Below are 18746 nucleotides of genomic sequence, written 5' to 3' on the forward strand. Positions count from 1 at the left end.
TTATTTCTATCCACCTTCAGGTGTCTTGAGGCAGGGCAGGGCCGGGCCTGCCAGCAGGTCCCAGACGTAGCTCCAGCCAGGTGGTGGCAGTGCTGGCGGACACACCCAGGGCCCCATGGGAACACCCCCTCCCCCATCAAGTCTCTCTAGCAGAGCCTAATGACAGACTGGGCAGATGCTCATGGCCTGTGCCACCGAGGTGACAGGATGGACAGGGAGAAATGGTCGCAGGCTCCAGCAGAACAAGAGGGCAGAGGAACTTGGGGGCGGGGGGCAGAGAAGAAGACAGGCATAGGACACCTAGAAACATCTTGCTCCACTAGGAAAGCCACCCTCTTCCCATACCTGCCCAGATCTTCAGTGATTTGGGCACAGGAAATCTCTCTCTCTCTCTCTCTCTCTCTCACACACACACACACACACACGCACACACTCACATACTCACACCTCATTCCCCAACATCATGACACCATTTTACACCCATTTCTCCATGTGGTTAATTTTTTTTTTAGTTCTCATTTTTTTCTAAGAAAAAAGCAACAAGAAAATAATTCAGAGTTTATACAAAACATCTTTACATTATTTCTTCCAAAAAAGACTAGTATTTACACAAATGGCAACAGAAACAAAAACAAAAAACCCTTCCGACTGCCACCTGGAAGGGGCTGGCTGTTTGGCTCCCTCTCCCACCTGGCACTGGGGTGGGCAGCGGGCCAGGAGCCAGTGTGGAGGTGGGGGGCATAAAGGCCCAGCTCCTTCCATGGCCACTCTGGGAGCACCTGCAAAGCACACTCAAGTGGCCGTCTGTACGCAGCCGTGCTGGCAAGGAGCCGGGGTCAAAGTGCACGGCGTGCTGGCCCAGCCCTGGGCAGCCTCTTCCTCTTTCCAGGCCCCGGCCCAAGACTGGAGGGGCCAGCGGAAGCTGGGTTGAGGGGGCACCCACCTGTGCTAGAGCCCAGAAAAGGAGCAGGCCTCCTGGCCTTATACCCGCTTAGGTCTCTGCCCTGGGCCTCCATTTCCCCACCAGGCCAAAGGATGCCAAAGGTGAGGAGAGAACAGGGCGGGGAGGGGGAGGGGAAACTCCCAGCTCTGCAGGGCAAATAGCCACCTGGGCACCTCACCTCCCTCCACCCCCATGAGGTCATCTGCCTGCAGCAGCTCTCCTGTTCCCCAGGCAACAGCCAATTAAGACGTTAATTACCGTGAGAGTGAGGGAGGCAGGAGATGCCCAAGAATCCCACAAGGAAGAGATTTTTTTTTTTTTTTTTTTTTTTGGTGGAAGGGTGGCAGCCACTACCCCATTGCCAAGATCAGCTTTGTAGAAGGAGGGTCAGGAGGGCAGGGCGAGACACTTTGCCCAATAGCCCTCTCGTCTTCCCTCCTGGGCAAGAACAGCTCTGGCCTGCCACCCCTCCCCCAAATACCAAGGCGTTTATAAAAGAAATGCCATCCTATGCTTCCTGGCTGGCCACATCCTGCCCCAGTTCCCTTAAACTGGGCTAGGCCAGGCTCAGAAAGCCGAAGGAGGGGCTGCCTTTTACATTTTTCCATTTTTCTTTAAAAAACAGATGAAAATGAGTTGACAGCTAAAAAATGAACACAAAAACATTAAAAACAGTGATGACAGTGGACAAACAGTCCTGGGAAGGGGGGGAGGGGGGAGGGGAGGCAGGGCCAGGGGAGCATCTTCCTGCCTGCTGTCCATCAGCGTCCAACCCTGCCCTCCAAGAAGGGGCGCCCCTGCAGAGCCCAGAGGCCTGGCCAGAGGGGGAAGGCACAAGAGCATGGGGGCTGGGGGCACAAGCACCCCCTCCGAAGCCCAGGGGGCAGGGCAAAAGGGGGATTATAAAAGCCAAGAAACTACAAAACTAAATACAAAGGTGGGCACAGCTGGTTGGGGAGGGGAGCATGGGGGAGAAAGGAGAGGTGCAGTCCTGGCCGACTGTCCCTCGGGGGCCCGAGGCCGCGCTGGGCCCTCAGACCTTGTAGTAGATGTTCGCTGGGCTCTGGGGCGGCATCTCCTGGACGATGTAGACGGGGTGCCCGTAGTCCCCACTCACCTTCTCGTAGTGGGGGCAGTAGTTGTTCTCTGTAGTCCGTAAGGGGATGATGATGTCGCTGGGCTCGGTGCCCGCCGTGCCACTGCCCCCCTTGGGACTGGCCAGGGTACTGAGTGAGAGGGCGGGCGCCCGCTGCTGGGTGTGCTTCCGGTGCCGCTTGCGCAGCTTGAGTAGCAGAACTGTCAGGAAGATGATGATGAGCAGGAAGATGACACAGCCGGCGCCGACGGCCGCGAACAATGCCACCTTGGAGTTGAAGAAGCTGTCGGGGTCCCCACTGCCACCTCCGCTTGCCCCTGGGCCACTTTTCTCTTCCTGGTTCACAGTCTCTGAGGAAGGAGGAGGGAGGGGAGACGTGGTCGGCCACAGGTCCCAGGGACGCGCTGCCCACTTCAGGCTGGGCCCCGTGCCGCCGCCCTTCAGAGATAAGGGCCTGAAAAGGCAGCTAAGCAATGGCTTCTGCCCTTCGGGAGACACCTGTACCACTCACCATGCTTGCCATCAGAGTCACCCAGGGAGCCCCGGCCACTGGGGGCCTGTGTGGCCATCTTGATGGTGTTGTCTGCCTCCTTGCTGGGCCGGCTGGTGGTCAGCTGCTCAGGCGTCACAGCATTGGGGTCTGGGGCCGGGGAGAGGACAGGTGAGTGGGGGACCCCACGAGCATAGGTGCCTCACTCATCTAGCACGAGCAAACAGTGACCTGTAAGTCAGATCCCAGATACTCTGACCCTATTGCCCCTCCCCTACTCCCAAACGCAGCCATACCCAGCCAGGGACATCTGTTGCAAAGGCTCAACTAGGGAGCCCTCACGCCGGGCACTCACCTTGCCCAACCTTCATGACAATCTTCATGGTGCGTGTGCGGCACACGCCTCCCTCCCGGTTTTCCAGGCCCTCCAGGCTCCCATTGGATGTAGCTGTAGCAAGAGGCCAAAGAAATCAGGGTGGGGGGGGGGTAGAAAGTCTGCCCACACTACCTAGAAATCCTAGTGCTGTCTTAGCCCGTAGGAACAGAACTGGGAGCTGGGGCGAGGGGGCGACAAGCAGCTCCCGCCTACCTGCGAAACTTTCCGCTCTCGGCTCCCTCGCGCTGGGAAGAGAGTAGCCGGCCCGGCCCAGCCCACGTCGGAAACTAGCGCTTCCCCCAAGGGGGCTGCTCCCTTATCAGGACCAGGCCTTAGCCCTTCTTTCTCAGTGGACACTGAGGTATCTTCTCTCTGGGCGATGTTGCTCAGAGGCCAAACAATTAGAAGCGGAATCATGGGGGAGGCTCCTATACAGCCTGGAAGGAAGCCAGTCAGGTAAACTGGGCTGCAGTCCCAATGCTATTCCCGGCTCCCCGAGTGACATGGGGCTAGAAGCTCCTTCACCTCTTGGGGCCAGTTTCCCACGAAGAGAAAGGCCCAACAGCCAGCTGAGGCCAAAGGGTTCTGCCAACTCTGCCATTCCCGAGATTAGACCTGAGGTAGGCCAAGAAAATGAGAGAGGGCACCGCAAATTGGAGTCTCCTCCCACCCAACTCCTAGAGCCAAGGTGAGCGGGCAGCCACCCCCTTGGTGAATGTTAGGGCCAGAAATCCAAGGCCAGTCTTCAGAGGGGACTGGCCCAGGACAGGCCGTGTGCTGTCTCACCGTACTACTTAGAAGCTCCTGCTGCTACAAGATAAGAGAGAGCCCTACGATGGGAAGGGACTCACAGGTAATGTAGTAATCATGGTGCTTCTTAAACTCCAGGCCCATGTAGTTGGGGCTGAACTCCTGGAACTTAATGGTGAAGCGAATCTCCTGCTCTGGCCGATTGCAGGTGACCAGCACGTTGGGGTCAAGCACAGTGCTGCAAGCAGCCGCCTGCTCAGGCCGCACCAGGTACAGCTTGTAGTACTCGTAGGGCCGCCCTGCTTCCGCTCGGGGGCAGATGATGTCCAGCTTGTCGCCAATCTTTGGGTAGATCACCAGGCCCTTCCCACTCAGGAACCTGCCCAGGAGGGATGACATGGTCAGCCTCAGGGTTGAGGGTCCCGGGCCATCCCCCCGGATCGGGGGCACACACGATGAGGGCCACAGGCTGAGCCTACTGGGGGGCGGGGGAGATGGCAAGGATAGGCATTCTGTCCTTCCTCCATCCTCAGGCTGGGGCTGAGGAGAGACAATCACACTGCCAGCAGGGTGTGGAAGGGGTGGCCCATGGGCAACGCTGCCAGGCTTTGACTGCTCGGCAGGGTGGGGCACTGCCGAGCCGGGGGAGCCCGTTGTCCTAATGTGGCATTTCCGCAGGGGGGCTGACGTGGCCAATGGTGTCAGGCTCCGGCTGCCTGGAGGTGGCAGCCCTGTTCTCCCACTGCCATCACACTCACATTCCTTCAGAGCCACTGCTACCATCTCCCCAGCACACATGCGTGTGTGTGTGTGTGCACACATGCACCCAAATACACACACACACACACACACACACACACACACGCCCCATGCCCACACATGCCTTAGCCACCACCCCTGCGGCTCCCAGGCTACAACTGGGGGAGCTCAACCTGTCTGGGACCCAAGCCTTCTCTCCCCTCCTTGCTAATCTTGGGCAGGATGGGGAGATAGGAATAGGCATCGCCTGGAACCAAGGGGTAATGGGCACAGTCTCTGGCCAGGTGTGACTCCACACGGCTCTCCCCACTCCCCACAGCCCAGTGTCTCAGAGGGGGGACCCATCCAACCCCCATAATGTGAGAACCTGAGTCCCTAAACTTGACCAGTCTCAGTCCTAAAAAGAACAGAGGGAGGGGAGAAGGTGCCCAAACACAGACAACAGATCATGTGAGACAGGGCCCCAGGAACCTCACACATCTGTGTTCTAATCCTCCCACCTCCACATCTGCCTCTGTTCCAGATCCTGAGGGAGACGGGCAAATGCCTTCTGAGCCAGGTTCATCTTCTAATCTTGAAGGCCAGACACAGGGACTAGCAGAGGGAGGGTAGCTGCCCAAGCTCATCTATTCATATCACTCTGTCCTTACCTAAGCACACAGTAAAACAGTGCTGCTATCTTGGCCATTTCTGAGCCTGGGCAGGCTGGAGCTGGGAGCAAGGCAATAGCATGGAGGAAGGAGAAAGCAGACAGACTTTGGAACCAGACAAACACGGCCCTTCCTAGCTCCGCGACCTTGCATGAGCTGCCTGATCTCCCTGAGTTTCAGTTTCCTCACTTATAAGCAGGCCATGATAAGAGCCCTACCTCCCTGGGATTGTGGAGGAGGTGCAATGGCGCATGCAGAGTGCCTAGCGCATAGTAGGCACTCAACATGTCTGACTCTCGCTTAGAAACAGTCTAGTCTGCCAAGAGGCAAGACACTAACAGCAAGTACCTACAAGGCCAGTCTTGGGGGTTTTTGGCAGGGGTGGGGGGTGGGCTGGCTAGGAAGAGAAGCTGTGGCCCCATCCTCAAGGATTTTATTGTCTGCTGTGGGTCAGAAAAGTAAAAATGGTCCATGCTTTAGCAACAGACAGTACCAGGCTATCTGTAGGTTATGTGGGAGGACGGTGGTTCCAGCCGCAAGGGCTGGAGGCCGTGAGAGGAAGGAGATAATTCACCTGACAGGAGATGGTTCCTCAGAAGGAGCAGAAGGAAAGTGAGTCCTGGGGGGCGACGGATAAGAAGTTAACACAGAGCAAGAGTGGACAGGAGTGGCTGGAACACAAACCCCAGGCCAGTGACTGGCCCCACAACTGGTAGAGAGAAGCAGAAGAGGTGGAAAAGCTCAGCTGGGGCCAGACTGAAAGGCCTCAGGTGTCACAACAAGCAGGGTGGCTTTCATCCCACTGGGGACAGACCTTCTAGCAAGGACAATGAAGGGTTGAAAGCAGTGCTTCAGGAGAACAGAGCTGACAGCAGAAGAGCATGGCTCCACTTCCTGGGGGCCCGTTGCGCACTGGAGACCACAAGGTACGAGGGCTTACCGGGAGCTCAGGGCCCTCACTCGAGGGAGGCAAATGATACCCCAGGAGGTGAGTCTAGACCAAGTAGATGAAGAAAGGCAGCCCTCCCTCCATGTTAAATGAGGCTTCAACAAGCTGAGACCTGCCATCTTGCTGTACAGGAGGGTAAAAACCACAAGAGGGTCTTTCCCTTAGTATCTAGCTTTACTGCACTCCAGAGGGCCATGGGATGAAGGCCCCTACAAACATTTGCGAGCGAACACCCTCACCCCATGCCCCCATAATTCCCAAGGCAGTTTTCAATTCCCCAGCCTCACACTAGGTCCACCCAGACAGCAGGATTAAAGGACTTGTAACTTCTTAGAGCCAGAGGAACCTTCGAGACCCACTGAGTCCAGGCCCCTCATGTGAGGGAGGGAGTGATCAGAGGAACATTTGCTATGGAAGAGAGGTGCTCAAAGCCAACTGGAGGAGGCTACCCTCACCCAGGACGTTAACCCCTAGGGGTCTAAGAAGCCTTGGCTGAATCCTTGCATAGCTGCACTTCAACGAGACCCTCCCTGGAGGTGACGGCAGGGTACACAGAGGGCATGCGAAGGGGCACAGGCCAGCTCACCCCTCAAACCACTCTGCCCGGGCTTCCTCACCATGGAGGCTTGGCTGTTCTGAGCACATCAATGGCCGTTCAGGCTCTGGAGCTCCGGAACTGAAACACAGGGCTTCCAGCTACTGGGGGCTCTACCTTGAATCCAGAGACATCGAGAAAACAGGTATCTATACAGTGGATGGAGGAGGGGGAAGAAAAGAGGACTATTGCCCCTAACACCCCTCAGCCTTCTCTTCAACCTCTGCGACGACTTCATAAATATTCATCAGTTCATTTGCATAGCAGCTGGCAGAGGGAAACTCACCTTCCCCTAAAGTGCAGAAGGGAGAGGAGCCTGATGAGACCTGCCTTCCCTGACCCTGATCCCCCATAATGGTGCCTCCTCAGCATCTTCTCCAGCATCAGGAGAACTGCTTCTTGGCCTATGAGAAGCCCAGGAAAGTGGCAAGGGGACATAAGGGGCAGGTGTGTAGCCAGGGAGAGCGAAGCCTGAAGCCAGGTACAACACCAGTCATACTATACAGGGGGGACCCTGCAGGTCTCCCCTCATACATGTCAGGTTAGGAGTAGGGGCAAGAGAGGAGGAGAAAGAGATTGTCCCCAAGTTAAACTCTTTATCCCCCACTTTTCAAAAACTACTACTCCCCCATTATGAAGCCAAGCTTTCTTGCCTGGGGCCACCCCCAGACAAAGCCCTTTTCTGGAAAATAAGGGGATTGACAAGGCCCAGCAGGAAGCCTGAAGCAGGTCGCCATGGTAACCCCTGAGGCCTTCCCTCCTTAGCCTCTGATAGCCCCAGGACCCCAGTGAGCCACCCCAGGGAGTAAAGGGACTTGCGGGAGGCGGCCGGAGCATTCCAGCTCCTTCTTATGGCCTGCCTCTTCCCTTCCACCCTAGCCCAAGTCTCTCCCTCAGCCTTTCTACTGAGCTGAGAAGTGCCGCCATGACTGCTAGTAAGAATCCCGGGACACAAGAAGCCTGAAGGGTCTGGGGCAGTAGCCCAGTCAGAGGCCAACTGCCCGCCTGCTTCTGGCATCCAGCTGAGCCCCTCTCCACCCAAACACCTACAATCTGCAGGGGGGCCAGCTTGCAGCTGTAGGGGTCATGCCCAGAAAGGTGCCCACACTGGCTTCCCTCTCGCCCTTCCCACAGGCTCTGGGAACCTGTGGTCAGAGAGCGGCTGAAGGGACAGCCCGGTCCCAGGCCGTGCCGGGCCAAGCTTGGTAGAAGACTCCAGCCATGGCCTTGACTCGGGGACCCTGGTGGCACTGCGCCTGCACCCACAGAGTGGCAGGACGAGAGGAGGACAGACCCCAAGCCAGAGCTCAAGTCTGCTCTCATCCCAGCAAGGGTGGGGAGCCCCCAAATTAAAGGCTCCTCTTTCATTCGCCCAGCTCCACCCAGCCCCCGAGGCGGCAGGAGCAGGCCTGGCGTGTCCCAGCAGTGCCCGCCCAGGCGTGGGTGGGCAGGAACAGCAGCTGGGTCCTGGCGAGCGGGCGCGCGCGCGCGTGCGCACACACACACACACACACACACACACACACACACACACACACACCGCTGTTGGAGGCAGGGAAGCCAGGAGAGTCCTAGAGGAAGTCAACCTCCCCACCTACACTGAACCCTGCCCTCCCCTCCGCCCCACCAGGCTCAGACTTGGGTCCACTGGGGGGCCTAACACCCCCTTTCTTGTTGTCTGCTTTCTGTGGGATCCCTGAGAGGCAGTGAGGTTCCTGACCCAGAGAGGAACCAAAGGTGCTGTTCAGAGCTTGGGAGGGAGAGTGCCAGGCGGTGAGCTGACTGCCTCTAGCTCAGGTCACCCAAGCAGGCTGCCCTCAGAGGCAGACCTAGCAAAATCAAATGAGGAAGCCAGGGCACTGCTCATCCCACGCAGGCAGAGCCTGAGTCACAAGGACAGATGCGCGCACACCTGTGAGGTAAGAGGGGAACCCAGGGGCAGGGAGCCGGCACCTCTTTCCAAACCCCACCTTGAATTCCTATCTCTCCTAGATTCCAAGGTAGCAGGATGGCATGGAAGGAATGGAACATGACAAGCTCTACCCCCTATGAGCTGAGTCTAGACAAGTCACTTCCCTCTTCCAGGCACAGGCCTTCTCATCTGGAAATGGGGGCAATTCCTACTCCCTGGGGCTGTTGGGAACCAGCAATGAACTTACAGATGAGGATGCTTTGTAAGTAGCAAGGTGCCGCCTGATTGCTAAGGTAGCCTGCCAAACACAGTACCATTTAGAAGTAAGAAGCTACAGGAGCTTCCGCTCCTGGCTGCAGGCATCCCCACACCCCGAAATGACCACTACGAGAACACACACAGGAGGGGCCACTATGGTGCCCAGGGCCAGGAGCCCAGGATGTGGCTGGTGAGCATCCCCCCACCTCAGCTCCCCTAATAATCACAGAGTGGACCCTCCCCCAAACCTGGTGTTCTCTTGGCAACAAGCAGCCTCCGGGCTGGCCCACCCCTCCCACAGTCCCAACCCCAGAAAACAGTAGTATCCAGGGCCTGCCCATCCCCATCCACCTGAGCTGACGAGGCAGTAGAGAACCCAAGGGGAAACAGGGAACCCTCCAGTTAGCCCCCACCCCAGCCTCACAGGCCCTTCTTGCCCCAGGGCCCCGGCTGCCCGGGATGGGGGTGGGGAAGGAGGAGAATGGGAAACTTTAGGAGCCGCTGGGTTCCCATCACTCTCAAGCCCCCACCTGTGGCCAATCAGCCACAGGGTAGAAGAGGTCAGGTCCCTAGCCGCCCCGGAAAGGGGCCCCCTGAGCTGGCCTCCCCAGGACTGTGAGCTGGAACAGCTGTGAGGGGGCTGGGACCAACATTTCGGCTTGTAGCGGGCAAGCCTAGGTTGGGGGTCTGCAGCTGCCCCCACCCATGCTGGATGGAGTCAAGGGTCCTGGACACCAAGCCGAACCCCCCACCCCCACCCCCTTATAGGGAAGGTGTAATGTGATCTCAGGCACATTCCCACTCCCTGGAGGTGGGGGAACCTGAGTGGGGGGCAGGAAGGGGTCAGAATGGGACTGAGAGACTGAACTGCAGCAGCTGGACTTGGCTGAGGACTCAAGTGTGAGGCCTGCCGGCTGCCCCAAGCTCTCCGGGGAAGAGGCTGGGGGAGGGGGCCACTCTGGGACCTTCCATCACAGCCCCCAACCCACCCAAGCACATGCATACACTCTGGTTGCTCCCAACCTGTAGTGGGACTGAACCTGCTTCCCCACCCCATGCTCATCAGGCAAATCTGACAAGAGGGGCGAAGGAGAGGCAGAAGCTCTCGCCACCCAGGGACTTCCACGCTGAAAGACCCCCCCGCACCAATTCGGGAAAGAGCCTAGAAGTCTTAAGCTGGCCCTTCCTGCTCTCCTCTTCCATCAGGGCTAGGGCTGCACGCACCCTGGAACCTGGAAACATACCCCCAACCCCATCACTTCTTTATTTTGATTTGTTTTTTCCCCCAAGAAGGAAGCAATTAAGCAAGGTTTATGGGCACCGGGAGATTTGACCGGGGGGGGGGGGGGGTGCCGGTTCCTGACAAGGCTGAGGAAAGACACCAAAAGCAGGGAGGAAGAGGGGAGGGAAGAGAGAAAATGAGCCTGTGAGGGAGAGCACGGGCATGTGCGAGAAACAAAAGGACTTGAGAAAAAGAGGCAGAGAGTGACTAAGAGTGAGAGGGAGTGTGAGAAAGAGGGAGAGCAGGCGAGCCTAGCTGGAGAGGGGAGGTGAGCGCAGCTCACAGAGGGTGTGAGAGGGCGAACAGACACAGACCCAAGAGGGAGAACTCGGGCAGGAGGCAAAGAGGGAGAGGCAGACAGAGAGAGACTGTTTATTTGAAAGGCTGGGGCAGCCTGAGGGTTGGGCGCGGTGGCAGAGGCAGCCCCCAGAGCTCTAGTGGAGCTGAGGGCAGTGCCTCCCTCCTGTCCTCCTGCCCACCCCCCATGCACCCACACACACAGACCCTTGGACGTGGATGGAACTGGGGTGGGGGGCGGTGTGCAGGGGCACCAGGATCAGTCCCCCACCATTCTCAGGATCTGCTCAGTTACAGGGCAGAATTCGTGCGGGTGCTACTGAGTCCTACTGAGTCCTCCCCCCGCGCCGGATGCCTGCCCCCTCAGCCTGAAGTGGATGGTGGGGTGGGTAGAACTCAAAAACCTGTAAACTGGTCCAGAGCACTAAAGGCTCAAAACACAAAAAGGGAGAAGCTCAGAGAGATCTTGTTTCTCCCAGCACCACCACCTCCCCCCCCCCCCCCGCAACTCTGCAGGAGAGCTCCTTTCCAGCTGTGGAGCTGCCTGCTATCTCTGGTTAGAGACCCGAGAGAGCAATTAGGTCACTCCCATGAGCCCCTATAATGGGCTACCCCAGGCGGATTTCAGCTATCCTGGCTCAAGAGAGAGCATTTCCAGCCTCCACCTCCCCTGTAAGCAGGGGGTGGAGGGGAGGAACTGGGCTCTTCACAACCTTTCCCCTTGAGCTAAGCAGCTCAGGGCCCCCAGACTATCCTGACTCCCTGCTGTTAGGAGAGCGCTGCACCCAGTTTAGCTTCTAGGTGGGGGAGAAATTCTTGTCAATCCCTTTCCTGGGTACCTTGTTCCCTTTCCGGAACCCTCTACACTGACCTTGTTTTAGCCATCCCACAAACCAGTAAATAGGACCCTACCTTAACCCAAGGAGAATAGAACTAGAGAAGGTGCCTTCTCCCCGCTCCAGGGCTGAGAGATGCACTGTCCCTGGAACCTAAGAGGCCAAGGCAGGCAGGAGCCCGGGAAGTTAGCCGGGGAGCCCAGGAGAGTGGAGATAAAGAGATTCCAGATACAAAAAATCAGAGAGCACAGAGGGCAGGCCAAAGCCCCCCAGTTTCCCACTAAGTAGGGGTATCCGCATATTGCCAGGACCTCCACAAAACAGGAAGAGCAATCTTGACCCTGGATTCCAACCCCAGGCCGGAATGCCAAAAGAGTAAAAGGTCCAGAGGTCACTACACAGCCCCAGCGACTCTTCACTAACAGCCTCCCAGAAACCACTGAGCCACCGCCCTAAAAGGTGTGCGTGTTGTTTGGGGTGGGGGGGGGATTGTGAAGGGGTAGGAGGAGGAAGAAAAGAAAGCATCTCCTCTACGTAGCTACATCCCCAACCCCTTGGGAAAAGCGAAGCATAGCTCCCCAATCTGAGGGACAGAGGGTTGGGGGGGGGCACTGGGGCCCGCCTGGGCAGGAATCCTTCGACCCCAACCCACCTCCCTTGCCAGCTCGGACGCCACTCTCTGCCTGGGCTGGCCCTCGAAGCTCTGCCGCCGGCTCCATTGGACCCCCGACGGGCGCCGGATCGAACCCCCCCTTCCCCAACAAATCCCTCTCCCACTCCGCCCCTCTCCACCGGCCGCCTTTGTGAGCCTGGGAGAGGCGCCCGCCCTTCCACGGCCCCGGCAGGGAGAAAAGAGGGGCCAGAAGAGACGGCAAAGCGAAAAGCTGGGGAGGTAAAGAGGAAAGAAAGAGAAATGGAAATGGGAGAAGCCCGAATGGGGATACAGGCGCTGCCCCCCGCCCGAAGCGCGTAGTCCCGAGCCGTGGTCCCTTCCCAGCTAAACAAACGAGAAACCTGTGTTCCGGCATCGTCCCCCACCCAGGTCAAGCTCGCCCCTCGAGCGGCTCTCGGAGAAAACCGCCACGTTCCCAGGGGCCCCACAGGGGAATGCGTTCTCTCCCCCACCCAGCTCTCGGATGCGCCCTCGAGCGCCCGGACTCCCAGCTCCGCCAGGCGCGACCATCTCGACTTGATCCGGGACGTGCGGAGGAGAGGGCGGGGAAGCCAAAGGGTCACAACCCAGCCGAGTGCCCCCCACCCCACCCCGCCGCACCCTGCCCCGCCCGCCCGCAGGAAAACACTCGAAAACGCCAGAGACAAAATGGGGCGCCGCTCCTCCTCGAAACACCTCCCCGCACGCACTCGGGGGCGCGTGGCCTCACCCTGCAGGAGTGCCTCCCACCCCCAGGGACCAGAGCCAATAAGTTACTCACTTGGGGTTGAGGGAGCTCCAGGACACGGGCTCCAGGTTCTTGGCCAGCGGCGTGGCGAGCCGGCACAGTGCCAATACGACCATCGCCACAAGCCACTTGCCGAGCCAACGCTGCCCAGGCCGGGCCATCTTCCCGGGAGCAGGCTGCACTTGGGATCCCCTGGCGCCTCCTCAGCAAACTGGCCTCGCCTTCCCGTGCTGCGCTGCGCTCTCAACCGCTCAGGCGCCCATCCTCCGCAGTCGCCGGCCTTGAAGTGCTCCCCTCCCGCCGGCTTCGGTGTCGCTCTTCTCCGCCCGGCGGGCCAGGAGGACTCACTGGGCAGCCGTCCCCAACCCGGGCATGGGCCGCGGCCTCCGAGGACTCGCTCCCCTGGTCTCTCCGCCGCACGAGGCGCGACGGGGGCTCTGAGCCCCCGGGTGATCCGGCCCGATTCCGCTTGGCTCCCCGAGACTGTTCGGGACTGCGCGCCCTCTCCCTGACTGGGTCTCTCGGAGGCCGACCCGACGCCTCGGCCGTCCCGGGATCGACGCCCCTCGGAAGAAGTGGGAGTCTCCCCCCAACGCGAGCTCAGTCCGGGGGCTCCCGGCTGGGTCGCCCTGGCACGGTCTCCGTTCCTCCAGGCCACACTGGGACTCTGGGCTGCGCGCCCCCCGACAGCTTCTACTTCAGCGGGGGCCCCGTTCAGTGTACTCAGAAGAGCGGGAAGACGCTGCCGAGCAAGCTAGTCCCATCAGTTTGCGCTTCTGGAGCCTCGGCCCGGTAGCCCCGCAGCCCCGTCGCCGAGTCCTAGCTCCCCCGCGATCGCGCCCGAAGGTCTGCGGCCAGTGCGAGCCTCGCACACCTCCCACTGCTGTCCAGCGCGCATAGACTCCCTCCGCCGCCGCTGAGCTGTCTACTCCCCTGCTCAGGCGAACGCAAGGCCAACCCTACTCCTCTTAGCCAATAGTAAGCTCCGTCTCGGGGTCCTTGTCCCGTGCCACGCCCCCAGAGCAGGAAGGGGGCGGGGCTCCTGGGAGCTCTTAAGGACGCCGTGCTCACGATGGCACCAATCTGAGAGTGCGGCTCGTGCGGTTAGGGGTGGGTCCGGTTTAGTCCCGTTCCCAGAGCGCTCAGCCCGTGGGAAGTTGACGTTCCTCTAGGTCTGTCGGCCTGCTCTCCTCCCGCGCGCCTAGTCAACACTCTGGCCCACTGACCGGGGCCAGACAGGCCCTGTCACAAGTACCCCTGGAAAGTACTTCCATTCTCTTTACACAGGAGCCCCGAGGTCCTGCTCTGTGCCCACCTCTGTGGCAAAAGTAGCCGCTTTGCTCCCCGTCCCATCTCACGTAGGGCTCTGGTAGGCCTTCCTCCTTCTTACCTCGCAGTGCAGTGTCTGCTTGCCCTTGGACCTGGAGTCCTAAACCTACGGATAGCGGTAGGTGAAGGAGACTCAGAGAGGTCAAGTACGGGATGGAGGCGGATGGGAGGTGCGTTCTTTGGCCCTGGGGACAGGCCTTCGGATTCTCAGCTTCGGGGGAGAGCCGTGTGGGACCCGGGAGCCCAAACTTAGAGTCTTGTCCTGTCTGAAGGGGCAGGCAAGGCCCCGGAAAAGGCCAGCGGGAATGAGCGGGCACCTCGATAAAGAAACACACCTCGAGGGCAAAAAGGAAAAGGCGCAGGCAGACGCCTTTTGAAAAAGCAAAAGCGGGCGTCCTGGCCCCAAGACGCCAGACTCTAGCCCCTCCCGGCCTCGCCATCTGGGTCTTTGTCTCCCAGCCCGGGCCCGTTCTCCCCGCCCCTCCTCGCTTCCTTGCTTATAACTTTGGCTCCATCCCATAGCTCAGACCCTCCCGGTCCGGCCCGCTCTCCTGGTCGGACCCCAACAGGCATACCCACGTGCTAATGTCTCCCCCTACTGGTCTTCCGTAGCACTGCGGGAACCCCGGACAAACTGGAAGCTCACACCCAGGAGCTTGGCCCACAGAAACCTAGCACTTGACTTGAACGCGAGACTTGGGACCGGCGTGGTGGCCTTGGCAAGAACCGCGGCCCAGTATGGGGGGGGGAGGGAAAGCACTAGGAGGAAGATCTGGGTTTGGGGTTGGCTTTGGGATATAGTCTCCTCGCCACTTCTTGATGGAGACAATTAGGTGAGCAACATTCCCAAAGGGCTCTACCGTTTACACAAGTTCCTGTCCTTATCGCACTCAAGTCGGAGTTTCTCACTGGACTCCTATGATGATCTCTTTGGCTGTAGAGTGGACCTGGATTGGGGGGGGGGATAAGAAAGGAGAAGCTAGGCCCCTCCTCCTTTTAGGGACAGGGCCTGGAGGGTGAAAGGGATCTGGGTGGACAGGGACCAGGAGGAGCTATGTCGGGTCTCTCAGCTGACAGCTGGACCCCTTATTGGGGTGTGAACAAGGAGAGATGAGAACAAGGGCACACCAATAGTCCAGCTTGGGGACTAGGATCCCTTGAAGTGTGTGCATGGCACCTGAGTATGGAAAGAAGCCTGCTGCTTACTGAGTGCCGAGTCCGTGTCAAGAATGGTGTTAGATGGATTTCCTCTCAGAGTCCCTTGACCTAAGTTCCACTCCCCCCATTTCACGTAAGAGGGAAGATAAGGCTCAGGGAAGAGGAGTAGCTCCACTGAGGTCACTGGGCTAATCGGTGGTAGAAGCAGGACGTTCCCCCAGGCTTATCTGTCTCCAAAGCCTATACCAATTGCAAAGCCTGTACCATACTGACTTGCCACATGTTCAGCCCCTTCTCGCCTACTTGCTTACTTAATTCGTTCCTGGCCAAAAGTTGGCTCAAGCTCGGAAGGCAGCAGCCGTCGGGATATAGCCAGGACTCACTCTTCATTCACACGTTACTAGGCCTGGGAAATTTCGGCCACATCTCGAGGTTCCCACCTAAAATCACCACCACCAACCCCAGAACCAGCCTCAGATTCTGCTGCCAACATGCCCCCAGGGCCCTTTGGGAGCAAGCCCAAGACCAGGTGGGGGATGGGGGAGATGAGGCTATGGTGCCAGACTTGGGAACCCTGAGCAGCTCCTGAGCGTGCGTTGGCACACCCTAATGCTGGGTGGGGAGGGCAGCCGAGGAAAGAGGAGAAGACCCCTTATGTTGAGGCCGGCTTTACATGATGGCCACCCCTGGTCACAGCACAACCTTCTGCCTCAACCTGCCCACTCCAGCTCTAGGGGCCTCAGTAGCAGGTCGGGGCCCACTCTCGGCCATAGCCAGGGCCAGTGACTCCAGGCCCGCACCACCTGCGCCACCCTAGAGGGACCTCAGATGTAACGATTCAGGCCCCTGAGGTAGGGAGAAATTACTCCCCAGGGGAGCCTGAGAAGAAGTTGGGAATCTGTGCGGCAGGCGGGCCCTCTCTTATCCAAGCCCTCCCTACTCCAGTAGCAGTCACACCCCTCGCCAAGCCTCCCAGATCAGCGTCATCACACACACACACACACACACACACACACACACAAACACACGCACCCATCAGGGTTCAAGTCCACCAGAGTTTCCTGAGCACTGATGCTGTGCTAACCTCTGAGCTGGGCCTATCCTGGTGACCCAAACAAGAGCCCCGCCAAGCCCTGCCTTTGAGGAGCTCCAAGCACACCGAAGTCAGCGTGTGGGGACCTCCCAGACCAGGGATCATGCAGCCCCCAGAGAACTACAGAGAAGTTCCTTCTGAGCTCAGCTTCCCACACCCATGGGAGGCAGGGAGGTATCAACTTCCGAGTCCCAGACTTCACCGCTTATCAGCTCTGTCTCCTTGGGCAAGCTACTTTGCTTCTGTGTGTGCATCTATAATCTGGAGATCATCCCTCCTTCACAGAGCTGTGGTGAGGGGTGAATGAGATAATGTACAACAAGGGCTTAGCATCATGCCTGGCCCACCCCGGTGCTCACTATATGGAAACTCATTCTTCCAGAGACACCCTCATTCCTAGTCATACAGGTTCTCGCTTTTGCATGTTCACATGTTTTGTGTGCACATGCACAGTTTTTAGCCCCTCTTGTATTTTCACATACAGGTGCATAGTCCCACAAGAACACTTGGGGTCTCTCACCTATCAGTGCATGCAGCCCCAGGTGGCAGGCCTGGTTCCCACTCCTATGGAACCTAGAGTCTAGCCTCCACATTTCTCTTGTCGCTGTTACATACACATGCACGAACACACACATACACACACGTAATTCCTGTGGCCCTTGTCCTTGACCTGTACTCGCCTGCCTTGAACTCTGAGACAAGAGAGGTGAATTAGTTTACCTAAGGCCACACAGCCAGGAAGTAGAAAAGTCACGATCTTAACCTAGGCTACTGAGCTACACAACTTGTGTTGTAACTGATGACTCTCATGAGTCTACACTGATATCCCAAGGCTCTGGAAAGGAGTGTGTGCCAAGGGGTGGGCCTTGCATACCAAAGGGTCAGAGCACAGGAAGCCTACCCCGAGGCCCAGGGCAATGTAAGCTGGGAGAGCCCAGTGAGGCTAGCAACCCTCTATTGTACCTACAGTCATCCCCAGCCTGCCCTAGGTCCCTGTCTGTGCCCTCAAAGACGCACACAGCCATTCCCTACAGGGAGAGGGAGAGCTTCGTTTCTTGAACACCCACTGTATGCCACCCACTGTAGCTGGGTACTTTCACTTTGGGCGCTGCGTTATCTGAGTATAATTCTCACAACGTCCCTGAGGTAGACATTGATAGGCCTACTCTAGAGATGAGAAAAACTGAGGCTCCAGACTCGAATGGTCTGCATCCCCCGCCTGCAGCCTCCACTTGTGAGGCCCTCTCGTGCCGGCTGGCTCATTCCCGCTGTCCATTTCTCTCCTGTTCTTCCCTCTGCCCTCAGGGTCCTCCTAGCTGAGCTTTGCTGGGGTCTGTGTTGGGCCCAGGCTGTCCTCCCTCCCCCACAAATACCTGGTTTCTTCCCCAAATCACTCTCTCTCTCTGGGTTAGTCTCAGGGCAAACCCAGGGTGGGGCCCGAGCCCTCGCGTTCTCCCTCCTCCCCTTTCCTGGATGCACCACACCCCAGCACTAGGTCAGATGGAGCTCCAGGGAGGTAAACCTTGCAAGTCTAGTTCCACTGCAGCCATGACAATTTTCAGTGGCTGGTGCAGGAGGGGTTGGTCCCAAACGCCCAAGGTTCAACCAGACTCTCAACCCCCAGTCCCCGCCCCAGCTTCACGCCTGGTTTACAGGTGTTTGTGGTGAGATCACCTTGATCTTCCAGGTGTCAGCCTGGCCCCTGCTCAAGCTGTCGGCAGGATACTGGGGATAGGAGGAGCCCGGCTTCTTGAGATGGTCCTGCCCCCTCCCTCCCTCTCTCTTTATCCCCTCCTTATTCCACTTTACCCCACCCTGGACTTCTAGAAGTCTGTCCCAAACCCTCAGGCTCCATACAGGCAAATGACCGGCCCCCGGCCCTGAAAAGAGCCTGGAACAGGACATCTGAAAGACAGAGTATGGCTCGGTGTGGCAGAGGAGGTGGTACAAGGCTCTGAACTGCAGCTGGAACCTTGGGTTCCTTGGAAGCCTCACCTTTGGACATCCGTGCCCTCCTGTCCCCTCCAGCAGTCCCTCCTGTCTTGCGCTCTCTAGCCCAGCAGGGGGCAGTCGGGGAGGGGGGAAGTCCCACAGCACTCTGGCCCAGCCCTCCCGTTGTTCTCGCACTCCCCCGTGACTTGGAGAGTAGGCAAAGCAGGACTGGGCCATTCATCATGGTCAAGGTCTCGGGAATTTGGGGAAGCGGAAGTGGTAGCTGTCCCCACCTGTCACTGGCCCCAGCCTAGCTCCCATCTCAGAAGGCCAGTAGGCCTGGGGGAGGATGATGCTGGCTAGAGAAATAGCATCTTCGTCCAGTCCTGCTCCTCGCTCCTTAGAGAACGCACTGGACATGTCAGGCCCCATAAACATGGGGAATAGAGTTCCCCTAGAGGAACACCCCAAGCAGAGCAAGCATCTGGACAACCCAAGGAGCACCGGGAAGGGCAGCTGCTTCCTCATCTCTCCAGCCCTCCTAGATCTGACCTCTTACCAGCCTATGAGCTAACTTCTTACATCCCACCCTGCCATGAAGGCTAAAGGGTCAGGTCCTGGGCTTCCTTGACTGATAAACC

General features: G+C 58.5%; 1 protein-coding gene across 1 annotated transcript; it reads right to left on the reverse strand.

The window, feature by feature from the left end:
• Window positions 1–500: 500 nt before the first annotated feature.
• Window positions 501–13509, reverse strand: EFNB1 (ephrin B1). The gene is made up of 5 exons (XM_088028761.1): window positions 12627–13509; window positions 3757–4034; window positions 2885–2977; window positions 2551–2679; window positions 501–2389 (listed from the first exon to the last, which is right to left on the reverse strand). The coding sequence occupies exons 1-5, from the start codon at window positions 12752–12754 to the stop codon at window positions 1977–1979; spliced, it is 1041 nt and encodes a 346-aa protein (XP_087884887.1). The 5' UTR covers window positions 12755–13509; the 3' UTR covers window positions 501–1976.
• Window positions 13510–18746: the final 5237 nt, after the last annotated feature.

The sequence above is a fragment of the Eumetopias jubatus genome, unplaced genomic scaffold, assembly GCF_037043125.1.
Source record: "Eumetopias jubatus isolate StellerSeaLion01/CBP00866 unplaced genomic scaffold, mEumJub1_p1.0 scaffold_11, whole genome shotgun sequence".
Lineage (NCBI taxonomy): Eukaryota > Metazoa > Chordata > Mammalia > Carnivora > Otariidae > Eumetopias > Eumetopias jubatus.

Bases quoted from the DNA above. Each gene is read 5' to 3' on its own strand.
- EFNB1 (XM_088028761.1), bottom strand. From the start codon at position 12,754: ATGGCCCGGCCTGGGCAGCGTTGGCTCGGCAAGTGGCTTGTGGCGATG. The intron at 4,035-12,626 runs GTGAGTAACTTA...CCTCCTGGGCAG, and splicing joins TGGAGCTCCCTCAACCCCAA to GTTCCTGAGTGGGAAGGGCC. The intron at 2,978-3,756 runs GTGAGTCCCTTC...CTCTTGCTACAG, and splicing joins CCATGATTACTACATTACCT to CTACATCCAATGGGAGCCTG.